This window comes from Micropterus dolomieu, linkage group LG08 (genome assembly GCF_021292245.1).
Source record: "Micropterus dolomieu isolate WLL.071019.BEF.003 ecotype Adirondacks linkage group LG08, ASM2129224v1, whole genome shotgun sequence".
NCBI classification, from domain to species: Eukaryota; Metazoa; Chordata; class Actinopteri; order Centrarchiformes; family Centrarchidae; genus Micropterus; species Micropterus dolomieu.
Window position 1 is genome coordinate 30,202,348 of NC_060157.1, and position 14,864 is coordinate 30,217,211.

The following is a 14,864-nucleotide window of genomic DNA, read 5'->3' on the forward strand; positions in this document are numbered from 1 at the left end:
AGGCTTAAGACTTCCTCTTTGATAAAGCTTATAGTTAGGGCTGGCTCAGGTGAGTCCTGAACCATCCCTTAGTTATGCTGCTATAGGCCTAGACTACTGGGGGATTTCCCATGATGCACTGAGCTCCTCTCTCCTGTACTTTCTCTCCCTCTGTATGCAACCTCATCCCATTATTGCATGTTACCAACACAACTTCTCCCCTTTCCGGTAGTCTTGTGCTTTCTCGTCCCTCTCCTCTCTCCTCCTATCACTTCCTGCAGGTATTTCTGGCTCTGGAGCTGTGGAGTCTGGATCTGTGGCTGCGGGTCACCTGTTGCCCCCGTGTTCCTGCTCGACACCCTCTGCTACAACAACTATTGTTACTAGTCCTATTGTTATTATAATCATTAACATTACGATTGTTATTATTAACACTACTATAAATATCTGTACCATTTTTCATTTAGTCTATAGCAAAATCACCTTTACTGTCTGTACCTCTGTGTGTTTATTGTGTAGGCTGCCTCCCTCCCCTCTCTCTCCTTCCATCCCTCTCCTATTCTCTCTGTTCCTCTCCTGCCCTCTCCCTCTCTCTCTCTCTCTCTCTCTCCCTCTCTCTCCTTCACCCCCAACTGGTCGAGGCAGATGGCCACCCACCCTGAGCCATGGTTCTGCTTGAGGTTTCTGCCTCTTAAAAGGAAGTTTTTCCTTGCCTCTGTCGCCTAGTGCTGCTCTTGGTGGGAACTGTTGGCGCTATATAAATAAAATTTAATTTAATTGAATAGCTACAGACCTAGTACTCGATTAATATAACAATTAATTTATCTAAAATTAATATTAAAAACATGTCTCATTAATATTTCTATATTTATTATATAGAATTATTCAATCATCCTGAAAAAGTAACACCTGAATCACATCAGAATAATGATCATAGTAGCATATCTCAAAATTATTCAAATTTCCACATCACTGCTGTGTTATAATATTAATGATAATTACAGACCCCATTTGTCAGATGCTGGATCAAAAAATACTGGACCTCAAATTCAAAAGGATTGCTGTGACACAGATTGATTTAAACACTGTATGTCAACCCTTTCCCTGAACTGGAGAATCAGTGTGGGGCAAAAAAAAAAACCCACACAATTTAGAGACTGTAACAACAGACTCTTAACTTAGTTTAAGCCATCCTCTCTCTCATATGTGGCCGTTACAGTAAAGAGAAAATATAAAACGACTATTAGATGGACGCATGGTGTAACGCCATGTTATCTTGACAGCAGCAGTACAGAAATTACTTTTAACATGGAGGCGATGAAGAAACATTAAGAAATTAGATTTTTTTTAAGTGACTACTAGTGTTGTCACGATACCAAAATTATGACTTCGATACCATACCTGCCTAAATATCTCGATACCGATACTAAAATGACACTGTGGCAAAAATCTGAATCATCAGGAAAAGTAATGGAATAATGAATGATCGATGAATGGCCCCAGCACAGATGCACACACGCGATATCCTGAGGGAGTTTGCTCATATTGTTGTGAAAGAAGCATTAAAATCAATAATACGAAGTGGGCTAGAGAGGAAAAAACTATATGTAGAAGAGCTGAGTGTGGGTGCGTGTCATTCACTCACTTTTCATGTCATTAGACTTGAGAGTATCACTGACATCCAGCGTGGCCATGCCTAGCAACACGTCTGACTTGAGGGTCTGGTGGCTCCACACACGAAACACCAATTTGCTGAATGGAGTCACAATCCTGTTGAAACAAACCATTCAGTTAATATATGCAATCCACTGATACTTTTGGATGACAGAAAGAGCGGTGCCTTGATCTGACTTGGGAAAGCCCTCCAAGATCTTACTATAAGGATTTCACCCGCATTTCATCAAGCAAAGTTTCAAACTCAGTAACCTTTTTTGTGCAAGCAGCAAAACCTTTGTCTTGTTTCGAAAGCAACCCCCAGACAATAAAGTTCAGAAGCTATTCAGGGACAATGAGTGTCTATAACCATCACTATGACAGTTGTTTAGCTAGCAACCTCAGCGCCCCCAGGAAAAAAACATTTGTTGGCACATGGGCTCGGGTCTGATTACATCTAATAGTAAACACTTGTTGCATTTAATGACTCTACTTGGATGTGACCAAGAGAAACTTTAGGAGAACTCTATATTAAGAAAGTTCCTGTGCACAGCAGAAGATCCTGGAGAGGCTAAAATTAAGAGGACATCTGAAGTGTGAATATGTTGGACTGCAGGAAGTGGGGTGCAATAAATGTACAGTATGCGTTTAAAAACCAGGATTCCTGTAAATGAATAGGACCTACTCTCACCTCTGTGTGGACTTATTCTTTCAAGTACAAACCACTTGGAGATAGCATATCTTTTCTATAAAATGTACAAATACCATTCTCCTGAAGTCAAGAGTTACATGACAGACAAAATCCTTCCCGAAAACCAAGACCTGGTGACTCATTCAGAAAGAAAGTTGCAGGCAAGACATTGTGATGAAGAGTGGACAGTGTTTCCCATAGAATGTGGCATTGGGGGGAGGGGGGCAGTCGATATTGGCTACTAGCTATGTACAGCGTGCTCACCTCCACAACCCAGCTGTATTATAATGTTAACATAGCTATCCTTATAAGCTAGGCTCCGTGCTTGCTAAGAACTTATTTGAAGGTGGGTCTCGGATGAAGAATATAGAGAGTCTAACATATCAGAGTTAACTTATTTTAACCTGTCCTATTATTCTTGTACAAATGTGTGCATTAGTGTTCATGATACTAACTATTCAACTCTTGATTCAGTGCATGATCATGTTTTCATTGAGATCGTGAACGAAGAGGAGGGGGCCAATATGCCGCTGCGCTGTATAAAAAAGTTACAGAGCTCAAAGGGGGGTCCAATTTCATCCGTCTCTGAGCCGGTACCACAGCCAGCATGGTGGTGTATTACAGGTACAGGTCTTTTTCTACGCTGCTGGTTCCAGAAAGCCGGATCGCTATGCGAAAGCACACATAGTTGTGGAATTATACCACACACCTGAATGAATGCCGCATTATGGCGGACACTTCTGCATTTATTGAGGGATCGAGTTTACCCATTTTAAAAAAACAACTGAAAATCAATATGTGGCAGTCAGCGGTGATACTGTGGCAGGTGCCACCAATAAATCAATTTTACATGATTATAAGGAGGTCTATTTTAGTATGCTTTGGAGAAACCCCTCAAGGTCTGGACAGTTTTGTGGGGAAATTATGATTACTACAGTCAGCATTGATTTTTCAAGATATGCTTCTTCCTCACAGCCAAACTGCAAAAAACTAAACTTGTTTCATTAATCCCATCATTCAAAATCAGGGGAATATTTGCAAGCTCAAGGTGGCCTATTACACCAATACCATCAACAACGCATTTGTACATTTCAGTAGAACTCGACGATTTAATTCAACATGAGCTACGCCAGGATTGTCACAGAACGTGCCAAGTGCTGAAAGGTCCTTTCAAACACTTGGAGGTACTTAAACTTCATTATGTGCACACAGAAACTCTTGTAAATTACAGTTACAGTTTTTCTGAGCTGCCTGAAATACCAGGCTGGTAACATTTAACACAACAGATCAAACATTTTAATTTTAAATCCAATTTGACACAGATCTGACTGGAATATAATTTGTTTTTTTATCAGTAGCAAAAGCTACATAGCAAATATAAACAAAGACATAAAATAGTTAAGTCCCAATTATCATAAATGTGATCAAATGTCATATGGGTCTGTTAATTCCAGCAAGACTGACTCACACAGTGAGTGGCTGCTTCCATTTGGGACTGTGGGTGTTGTTGCATTTCTCTGTTTTCTTGGACTGGCCGTCGACTGTCACTTCCACATAAGGACTGGGACCAAACCAGTTTTTCTTGTTCTCTTTTAGTTTTGCTGATAACACTGAAACAGGAAACATGCAGCAGACAGTCAGTCATGTTGGTGCAGAAAGAAAGAGGCAAGGGAAAAAAATCATTCAAGAACAGGGAAATACTGTAGATTGCACACATTTTTAAATGAAAGGCAAAGCAGAGGAACATGACATGCTATAAAATCTGGATCACCAGTTGAAATTAAAAACAGTTCAAAATGTATTTAGCTGGCGAGGCAGCAGCAGTGGAGTCCTCACAAGTGGTATTTATCAGAGCAGACATTGTGATGTGTCATGGCAGGAAAACGACAGGTGTAGTAACAATAATGACGGCTCAGTTCTATTTGTGTGTCCCAGTAAGCCATGACAGTGTGATACTGAGCCAGCATGCACAATATCAGGTCGCTGAAGCTGAAGCAGCTAAACAGAAATCAACACAATTTTTTTCATTTTATTATTTGCACCTGTGCTTTTCCTTGTTTTGCTTAAAAATGGCCCATTATTATTACTTTTGAACAGAAGTAACCTAATGTTGAAGGTAAAACAAGAAAATAATTACACCAAAAATATAAATGTATGACAGACAAAATAACCAACATTTATTTTACTAAACCTCTGTTAATTTTAATAAAGACTGATGACTTACCAATGATTTGTAGCTGTGCCTTCATAGGGTAACCGTTGGAGCTGCCCAACTTGGTGACTCCACTGGCCATGACATAGGGCTGGGCCTGCAGCACAGACAATCATTAGGGTGGTGATGGTGCCTAAGTGGTTTCACTTCTAACTATTAACAAGTACAACCCTACCTCAATAATTAAGGACCATATGTTTTACCAACCACACATTTAAATTGTAAACAATATAATTGCTTTAAGCACAATTAAGTTTCCACTTTATTTATTCTAATAACAATTTTCCATTAAGCATTAAAATCAAGTATGGTTCAACATTCAGACGCGATACTGAATTCATAATCAGTTAGTCACTAGAGGCTGACAATAAGAGGCATAAAACAAATCATTTGTAATACACTGCATTTGCAGATCTGCATTTCTGATGACATCTTGCCCTTATAACTTTGAAGGTCAAATGCACTTAGTGTAAGTTGCTTTGGATATAAGCATATGAAAAATGAATGTTTTTTTATGTTATATGAATCATCTGAAGCATCAGTTTTAATAGAAAGTCTACATTTATAAATTTTCTCCCCTAGCTGGAATCTATTCTTAACACTAAAACATCATCAACTGTCGACATCTGAAGAGGACAGACTGACGAATAAAACAAGCTTGCCACTCTGTTAGAGCTACCTGTCCAATTGTCACGTGAAACACACAGAGGCTGCACCATCATGGAAAGTAAGGAAATCAAAAGACGCACTTGTGAAATGCTGCCACAAAAGTATCCTAACAACTAGGCTATACTAGATGAAACTTATATTGAAATTTGTATCTTAGCCTCTTCTGTGGTGGTGTGTCCTCGGAACAATTTTAGAAACATTTTTGTAAACTAACAATGCCAGAAAGAAGCCCTAAGGAACTGACACCAACGCCTGATTTATGCTTACAGTCAGAGATCACTTCACAAAATCTACTGTAGCTGTAATGGAAATATCATTACAAGAAACACTGACAACATATTAATTGGTTTTGTGGATAATTTGCCCATTAAAAGAAGTAAAAAACAGTCATATAATGTTTGTGTGACAGTAAAATAGCATGTCAATAGATACGGTCTAAAAATCCAGTGCCACTTAAGCTGCACCACTGACAAACGTGTCAATCAAAGACAAAAAAAGGTTAACACAGGTACAGGATTCAGGTCCTGTGATCTTTCCTTCATGCATTACTGAATAATGAATGTTCCTCAGTCTATCTCTTCCAGTAAGCACATGCCAGAGCAGAGGAAAGGAGGAGCTCCTGGGTAAACTTTCCTTTTGGCTACTGTTAGTCTCTGTCAATAATTCAGTGCAACTGCTGACTTTGCAGCATTAAGAGCAGACCAACTGCATTTTGTTGATGAGGACAGTGTCTGAATTACAATGACATTACATTACATACATGTTAGCCTATTTTCTAAAGCTATATGTGTCAAAGGTCACACACCTCTGGACAACTAAGTGTCTTGCTCAGGGACACATGGGTGGGTGTGTCACAGTGGGGAATTGAACTCGTGTCTCTCACACCAAAGGCATGCGTCTCATTCACTGCGCCATCACCACCCTTATTAAACTCTACAATGACCTGCTTGACTCTGATTTTTAACCAGCTGAATAAAATTGTCCCAGGCCAGTAAATTGTGTTACATGATTCTGTGAGGCATTTTAAATACAAATTGTGCCATTTCCTTGGCAGCAGAGCTCTGAGTTTATGATCTTATAGGGCGTTGTGCACCTGAACAGCCCACTTCGAACAATATCACCTGAACCTGTCTAAAGACCAGCAGAGTCGCTGCAACTTTTGGAAATCTCATCATCTATAAGCTAAACATATATTATCTAGACTGTTAGTGAACACCATGAATAAGCATACCAAACAATGGTGCATATTGCCGACATACCTTCATGATGACGAACTTAGTAGGATTATAACAGGTTCATCTTTTAAGACGCTTCAAGGAAACAACATGAGCTCTGTGTCCCTTTCATATCCATCACTGTCCAGAGTCTGCTACTTCTTAAATATCCAAAATGTAAAACCATTCAGGTAATTCATGAGTGGTTTTTTTGTTTTGAATACACCACAATGGCATACGTCGTGAATTAATTAAAGTACAATGTAATCATAAACTAGATCATTAAAGTCAGGAGATCATGTAGATATTGTGATTGATGACTGATAGTCAAAATATTTCCCATAACATGAAGGCAACCCAGGAAAACAGAGAGGAAAACCTCCCTGTTCAGTAAACAAACATTTGATACTGCCTGTAGAGGAAAATACTGGCAGGCCAGGACACAAACTAACACAACCAGTCTTGCCAAGTTACAGATGACTAACAACTGTAACAAAAAAAGCATTGTCTCTTTCCCTCTTTGCTGATCTACTTCTCCAACATCCCTAAAAGTATCCAAAGAAATAAAAGTATGCGGCCAGAACAGCTAGAACCAAAATATGGTTTCAGTTATTACTGTATTAGGTCGTATTGAGGAGTGGCTCCCTGTGTTTTCTACAACTCTCGTAGTTTGTGTTCTACAAAGCACTTCATTTTAGCGAAAATCGCGGCAACATTACCAGATGTGTTCTGTCCCTACGAGAACACGTAACTAAGGAAAAACAACTCTAATCTATTCATTACAACAGTGCTAGTCGGCGTGTGCATTAATCACTGACAATTATTAACAAATGTTGTCAAGATTACATATTTTAATCTAACTAGGAACTGATAACGTGCTAACGTTAACGCAAAAGCAGTTAGCCGTACAATGAGGAACAGTAACGTTATGTCCTGGTTAGCTAATAAACTCTAACTCACTGACGCTAAACACTATGTATGTTTACAGTGGCAGGGTGGTCACAGGAGTTGCTGAGTACGTGTTGAATGTCAGCTGGCCACCAGTTTTGACAGCCTCCTGCCATCCCCGCTGGCTAACTGCGAGCCGACTAGCTTGCTCGTGTCAACATCATGGCTGGCTGGAAATCCCAAAGTCCAACGGCTATTGAAAAAACACAAATGCCACCGGTGAGAGATGTAGGAATTGGCTTCTATCACTTACACAAATCCGAATAAAGGCTGTAAAACCAAACTAGTGACGCTGCGGTGAATTCCTAGCCCTCTGTCTGGACGATGTTTAGGTTTCAGTCCGGGCTTCACTTCAAGGAAGAAGAAACTTCCACCATCTTCGTAAGCTGACGTCACGTGACCGAAACAAGGTGGGGCGCACGCTTCTCCCCCCTTTGTGATGTGATTGGACCAGAGTTGGAGCAGGGTGGACCAATGGACGCGTAGTAAACATGCTGAAGCATTTAAAGTCCTTGCAACCATGACATAAGGCCGGGTGTAAAGCGTACTCTTGCATCAACGGACTCTTTTTACGGGCATGTCGCATAGAAAGGGTATTCATTGAGGTGCAATGCAATGTATTGAATTCACACATCCTGTCTAGAATACCCCTTTAAAAATGTGGTTTTGTCGTGGGTGGTTGAGCTCTCGTGCAATACCAACGACTGCAGTCAGACGCGTTCTTTGCTACAGTAGCCTACATTTCTTAGCTATGATGTTTTCGTACCGTCATATTGCTTCTCAACTGGCATGAAAGAATAGTTTCTTTTTTTGCGCTAGTGGGAATGCTTATTGTATAGGCCCTAAGGCACAATAAAACATAGATTAAAGCACACTAATCAGTGAAACTCAAAAAGATTTGTTGATTTATGGACAGAATCAAAAGTTACATGGCATGTTTTGCATCAGACCATCACATGACTTCACTCCAAGTAGTATATAAAAAGTTACAAAAATGTACTGAAGGTCACTAAAGCAACATCTTTGTATGTGTACTGCCTTGGTGCACATTGTTTATGTATTGTGTGTGTAGGCCTATAAGTGTACAACACAATAAATTACTGTCGACTTAAAAAGTAACAGAAGTTACAACTATAGGCTAATCTACTTCTGTTGGATTAGGTTACCTGATACATTTCAGCTGCCCTTAACAGAAAACATTGCCTGGCAGCATTACAAGATAAAGCCATGTGTCATTTATGGTCCAACTGCCACCAAAACAGCAGATGGCATTGTTGTACTTTCCAGCTAAATTACTAAAGTGCTGCTGCTTAAATGAATTGTACTGTTCTCTTCAATCAGGACATTGACAGCTTACTAAATAACCTAATAATAATACATTTTCCATGGGTGTTTTATAGTATAACATTACACTTTACAGAAAACAGTGGTGTTCCGCTGAAATGAAACTCAGAGAGGGATGTAATTTGTTGTGTTTATGTTGTAAAATAGCCTACATTGTGGCCACTTTTTTATATCATTTTAATGGTCTTGCGTCCTAAGTTTCAGGATATTGTGTGAATCAGGATCTTTCAAAAAATGCCAATTAGTTTCTGTTTTGGAGTTGAATAAAACAAATTCAGCACACATCTGTCCAATCATTTAAGCATCTTCTTGATATGTTGTCTGTGCCAGCTGTTTTTTGGAGCCCTGCTGTCAATGACTGAGCTCAACGGCCGTTTTTACTTATTTTTACTTTACTTATTATTTTAATAATAATAATAATACATTTTATTTATAGGTGCCTTTCTGAACACTCAAGGTCACCTCACAAAACATTATAAAACAGTACAGCAATAATCGATAAAATTAACAACTATAATTACAGTGCATAAAATCAGGGTACAAAACAACTGGAAACAAAGATGTCTGGTGGAAGGGAGTTCCAGAGACGAGGGGAAGAGCAGCTGAAGGCTCTGAACCCCATGGTCGTAAAACGAGTACTTCGAATTGTTTCAAGTCACAATATTATATTTTCATTACATTTAATCATGTTCTCCTTGCTACCAACAAATTATCTTTAATCCAATCCATGGAGATGCCCAGTGTTTGTGTGTCAGTTACTGGAATTACTGTACATCAGAATGGTGTGAAAAAATATAGGTATCAATTTACAATCTGTGTTTTCTTAGATGCTTCTGGCTTATTGTATAGAAATTTGACAATGAGCAAGGATACATTTTTGGAAAATGCATCTGCAGTGTGATAAGTACTATGTGTCTAAAGTAGAAAACTTTTTTTTTTGATGATACATTACCAAAAACTCATATAAAGTAAAAAAATTTTTAAAGCATATGATTAGTTAAGGAATATAACAGTGAATTAAAGCTGCAAGCAGTGTTGGGCGGGCCCTCGCACATATAAAGCATCAAGTGTGAGGCTTTGTAGATTCTGGAGCTCTGCCGGAGGCGCGTCTGTGAATTTGCCACACGCTTCAGACAGTGCACGAAGGTGTTAAATGTCCGTTTGTGGTGCTACATATCACTTGTCGCTATCAATATTACTGAATATTGGCATATAGATGTGTTCGGGGCGGGACAGTTATCGTCCACGTAAATTTTGGTACAGATTTAAGCATGTACATTGACGTTAGAACAACCTCCTCTTTCATGGCGAATCATTGATACTGGACGCCATGGGCACGCCCTTACACGAAAACTCACCTTTTAATCATCAGTGGGATTACACTGCACAGAAAAATCTGAAGTTGGTCTGGCTAAATCCCTAGCAGGAGTTTGTTAAAGTATGGAATATGTAAATCGTCCAAAAATTACCATAACATTCAAAATGGCCGACTTTTTAATACATCTAGACATGATACATGTCACAGAAATTTCATACATCTGGTGAAACGTGTTGCGGGGGCTGCTTCATTGAATGTCACTTCCTGCCAGTAGGTGGCGCTATGACTATGGGTGAATGCTGGCATGTACATGTGTTCAGGGTGCGACTCTTGTCAAAGTGTAAAATTTGGTACAGATCTGAGCATGCACAATCAAGTTACAACAACTTCCTGTGTAATGGATTGCGAAGCGTTTAACTTCACCACCACACCACCGTCACGTCGTTAACTGAAAACTCACAAATTTTACAACATGGATTAATAATGATTAATGATGATTAATGATTAATTGATACAACTTCCTGTTTTGTTGGTTTTCAATGCCATGCCACGGTCAAAACCAACTTACTTTGCAGAAAAAAAGAAAAAAATCCCTTCAGTTCCAGTAGGGACTTCACACGTTTCGTGCTCGGACCCTAAATAGTGTCTAAACGTCACTTTGGTCTTTTATTATTCCAAACTAAAACGTCAGTGTGGTGTTTGCCAGTAAGTGTTTTATTTTGAAAGTGATAACAGGAAAATATGTATTTGCTACTATGCCTAGCTTGACAGCTGTTGGTGAGTGGTCGGGGTTGGTCAGATTTGCCTGAAGGGCAGCATGAAACTAGTCTCTGCTCGGATCATGCAAGCATTGGGATTTTTGGAGGAAAATACAGTTTGACAGCTCATTTAAAGAAAAGGTATGTGACATCTCTCTGCTTTCTTTCAAAAGCCAGGCTGCCAGATACTTGGAACAGTCAAGCTGTCACTTACTGCAGTAGTTTTAGAAGGCTTCACTTGAATGTGGTCTTGTGGAATGTCTCCATACAACTCAGGATGTATTTTTGCAGTTTTACCCTTATGAAAATATCTATGTCAATATAATAAGGATACTTAAATTAATACCAACACAAACATAAAACATCTTAACTTTTATGTCACAAGAAAAGTGAAGTTACCTTACATTATGGGGGTTTTAAAGTGCAAAAGTGCAAAACAACATATAGTACTTTAGGATGTCTATAAATTCACAATTGAGCACCCATAGTTCCAAGTACGATAAGAAGGTTACAGGAATGTAAGAGGACTGTGTTTATTATCACAAATCCTCTTAATGTCACTTTAAAGTAAGCAGTGACTGCCACAGACACACTAAAAGTTGTTAAAGCAGTATTAAGGGAATATAACTGGGTTTTTTGTGTACGGGGTTGTAAAGTATATCATTGAGGATGTATGCAGGTTGAGCGAAGGTCACACCCTAAGCTGGCTTGTTGCCTGGCTCTACAGTTGCAATTCTAAGTACCATATGAATAGAAATAAAAATAGAATAGAGTGTTGCTGAGAGTTATCTCATCTAATGTGAAACACAACAGAGGGCCAATGAGTCCTTGGTCAACATAAGGGAGCCCACAGTAAGTCAACACAGAGTAAAAGTGAATTACATGACAGTGAAGATAGGCAGTATTGCAGTGATGTGGTCATTAACTGGAAGCTGATAATGTTTCCTGTCATTAGCAGAGCTCTGAGACTCTAACAAGCTATAATCAGATTCTAATACAGCAGCGTCTTAAAGCAGATGTTGTGATTATTAGTAGTACTTGAGCTTTTGTGTAAACTGAGGTGCAGTAGTTCTGTCCATTCTAATAAATCAAACCTACATATTATTCTACAAACAAAAAACAACATAGAGTGTACACTGTAGGGCACATGGAGGTAGAGAAACACAAGGCTACCTTGAACCTGCTCCCAGCAGTATCGATGCACTGACATGTGCTTTGTTATTTCCTTTAAGAATTTGCATTTCTCCTGGGTGACTTTCATTCACTTTTACATGCACATTAGCAATCACCAGTAAACCCTACAGACTTGCAGGAGTTGTTCTCTTTGTAAAAGTAATTTCATGTCACTTACTGTGCCCGATCCTATATTATGTTTATGTATACTTACTTCTTACTCCTTAGTTGTCACTCTCCGTAATATAGTGACATTCACAAATATTCTAATACCATCGCAAGCCTTGCCTCTGCAAAATTTGCAAGGCAGTTTTTATTCTATCAGCAGAGGCTATTTCCATGTGCGCTTTGTGTGTTTCTATCTATAATTAGCTACATTTCAGTTGAGTGTCTTCAGGAAGACCCTTTACCCCCTCCGTCTAATGTTGCCAAGTTGTAATCCTGACACCCAAGACATCGATCTCAGATCAGCTCCTTACTTGACTTTTGAATACTTCAGAATGATTCCAGTGTGACCGTGCATCTTCCCGTGGGAAACTTTCACCCCCAAACGCACCAGTGTTCCAGCGGGTCTTTTACTGGAACAGCCTGCTCTTGCCAGGCTGCTACTTTGGTCCCAACCCCCCCCTTGTTCTTCAGTGCCCCCCCCCCCCCCTTTCATAACACAACAAACATGTGCTTATTTTAGGCTCAGTGGGAGATAACTGACACATCAGGGTTGCATACTAATAGGTGCAGAGATGCAGGGTGCAGTGGTTAGAGTACCAAAGTCTTCCTATCATTTTGCACGATCGGAAATAATAGGATTCTCATTGAAATTCCAATTGTTGAAATTGAGGATTTAAAGCCAGAATTCTCATCACATGCTTGAGTCCTTAGTATTAATGAACAAAACCAAATCCCTTTAGTAAGTTTATCTTAAGATATAAAGCTATAGAAAATCTTATCTGTTGCTCCTTTGAAAGACTGAATTAACAATGGGCACCATCATGTTCATGAAAATATTTAATTGCATCCCATTTTTTACAGTAACAAAATGAGATCAAGATGGAGCAAGACATAGTTTGTTTATTCTCAGGGGGAAACTAAGAAAAATACCTCAGCGAGATGAAATGATAAATTGGATTTTTTTTTAAAGAATCAGAATAGATGCTTTGGTGGGGAATGTGTCAGGCTGACCATTTGTGGTCATGTGTCAGGGTGTGCTGGCTCCCACACTGACTGATAGGTGAGGGGAGACTGCTAAGGTTGCCATACTTACTGTTGTACTGGTGCTCATCTTCTTCTCTCTCACCATAACCTACGCACATCAGAAGTCAGCTGTCTGCAGGGAGAGCTTCAATTTATTTGGATAGGGGAGTTAAGCAGATGTGGGGGTGATTTTGTCATGGTTTGACCATCATGTCTAGGGAGCACAGCCTCTATTCTTTGCACTGCCTGTGCTGCTTTTATAGCCCCAGGGACAAAAAATACAAAAAGACAACACATGGCATAGCTCCAAGCTGAAGGAGCTATTTTTGGGTCCAGCTATGGGAAAATGATCAAGTCTGTAATCACTCATATATAGACTGCTTGGTCGCTGTTAATACTGGTGCTGCTGGTGTGCTGGCTCGTAAGTAATTTGCAGGATCAGACAGTTTTAACTTTGAGTTAAATTTAGTTGTGTCCATCCCCTATCAAGGAGTACGGTTCCAGAACCGAGACTGTGCGTGGAGGTCAGCCCCACCAGATCTAACTGGTAGCGCTCCATCTCCCGCACAAGTTCCGACTCCTTCCCCCACAGAGAGGTGACGTTCCACGTCCCCAGAGCCAGCCTCTTCCGCCCGGGTCTGGTCCGTCGAGGTCCCTGACCTTCACTGACACCCATGTGGCAGCGCACCTGACCCCTGCGGATCTTCCGATGGATGGTGGGTCCAAAGGATGGAGAGGGAGGTGCCACTTTGGTTCTTCGGGTTTTGGCATCAGGGGTCTTTGTGAACCATTCTCAGTCTGTCCCCTCACCTGGAACCACTTGGCCTTGGGAGACCCTACCAGGAGCACTAGGCTCCAGATAACACAGCCTCCAGGTTCACCGGGGCACGCAAACCTCTCCACCACGATAAGGTGATAGTTCCCGGAGAGGGAGCCAGAGCTGGAGGCTGATGGGGGTTTCTCGTCAATTTCCCTGGAGGAAGTCACTGAGGTAGTCAAACAACTCCACAGTGGCAAAGCCCCAGGGATTGATGAGATCCACCCATAAATGCTAAAATCTTTGGGTGTGGAGGGGCTGTCTTGGATGACACGTCTCTTTAACATTGCGTGGAATTCGGGTACAGTGCCCCAGGAGTGGCAGACTGGGGTGGTGGTTCCCCTGTTCAAAAAGGGGGACCAGAGAGTGTGTGCCAATTACAGGGGTATCACACTTCTCAGCCTTTCCGGTAAAGTCTACTCCAAGGTGCTGGAACGGAGGGTTCGGCCAACACAGTCTCACTCCCTACTCATCAAATGTCTGATGCATGGTCAAGGCCCTTTGTCGTCGCTTTTTAAAGACTTGGGTAGCCCTTTTGCATCAATTATTGACGTTTAGGGACCCACAGTCAACGCTTAGCAACAATAAATATGCAATATCCGGTTACACTTTCAAGATAAAACGTAACGTTTCGATACATTGCCATGTTGAAACGCGCATAATTAAAGTCGTGAAACGTTGCAGTTTCGTTAGGTTTAGGCACAGAAAGTACTTGGTTGGGTTTAGGCAACAAAACTACTTGGTTAAGGTTAGGAAAAGATCATGGTTTGGGTTAAAATAGCTATGTATGTCAATTAAGACTTAAGTTAACTAACGTTAATGTCAATTTACCTCACTCGCCTAAATAAAAACATTTAATGTTTTGTTTCGCACGGGACACAAACCCTGTTCTCCTGC

General features: G+C 40.3%; 2 protein-coding genes across 3 annotated transcripts in view; one reads left to right on the forward strand and one right to left on the reverse strand.

The window, feature by feature from the left end:
* itchb (itchy E3 ubiquitin protein ligase b) overlaps positions 1-7,777 on the reverse strand; it is a 36,727-nt gene extending 28,950 nt beyond the window's left edge. Inside the window, exons 1-4 of one of the 2 annotated variants that reach the window (XM_046056314.1) lie at positions 7,620-7,777; positions 4,548-4,632; positions 3,792-3,933; positions 1,625-1,749 (exon numbers count right to left, since the gene is read on the reverse strand). In XM_046056314.1, the coding sequence (XP_045912270.1) occupies positions 1,625-1,749; positions 3,792-3,933; positions 4,548-4,617 (337 nt within the window). In that variant the 5' untranslated portion in view covers positions 4,618-4,632; positions 7,620-7,777. Of the gene's footprint in view, positions 1-1,624; positions 1,750-3,791; positions 3,934-4,547; positions 4,633-7,404; positions 7,537-7,619 lie in introns of those variants that run through there. The other variant, XM_046056313.1, reaches the window with a different exon arrangement.
* Positions 7,778-10,815: 3,038 nt separating this feature from the next.
* The window catches only part of calcrl2 (calcitonin receptor-like 2), a 35,785-nt gene continuing 31,736 nt past the window's right edge, over positions 10,816-14,864 (forward strand). The window contains exon 1 of the mRNA XM_046057124.1: positions 10,816-10,927. The gene's annotated coding sequence lies outside the window, so the exon portion shown is untranslated. The remainder of the gene's footprint in view (positions 10,928-14,864) is intronic.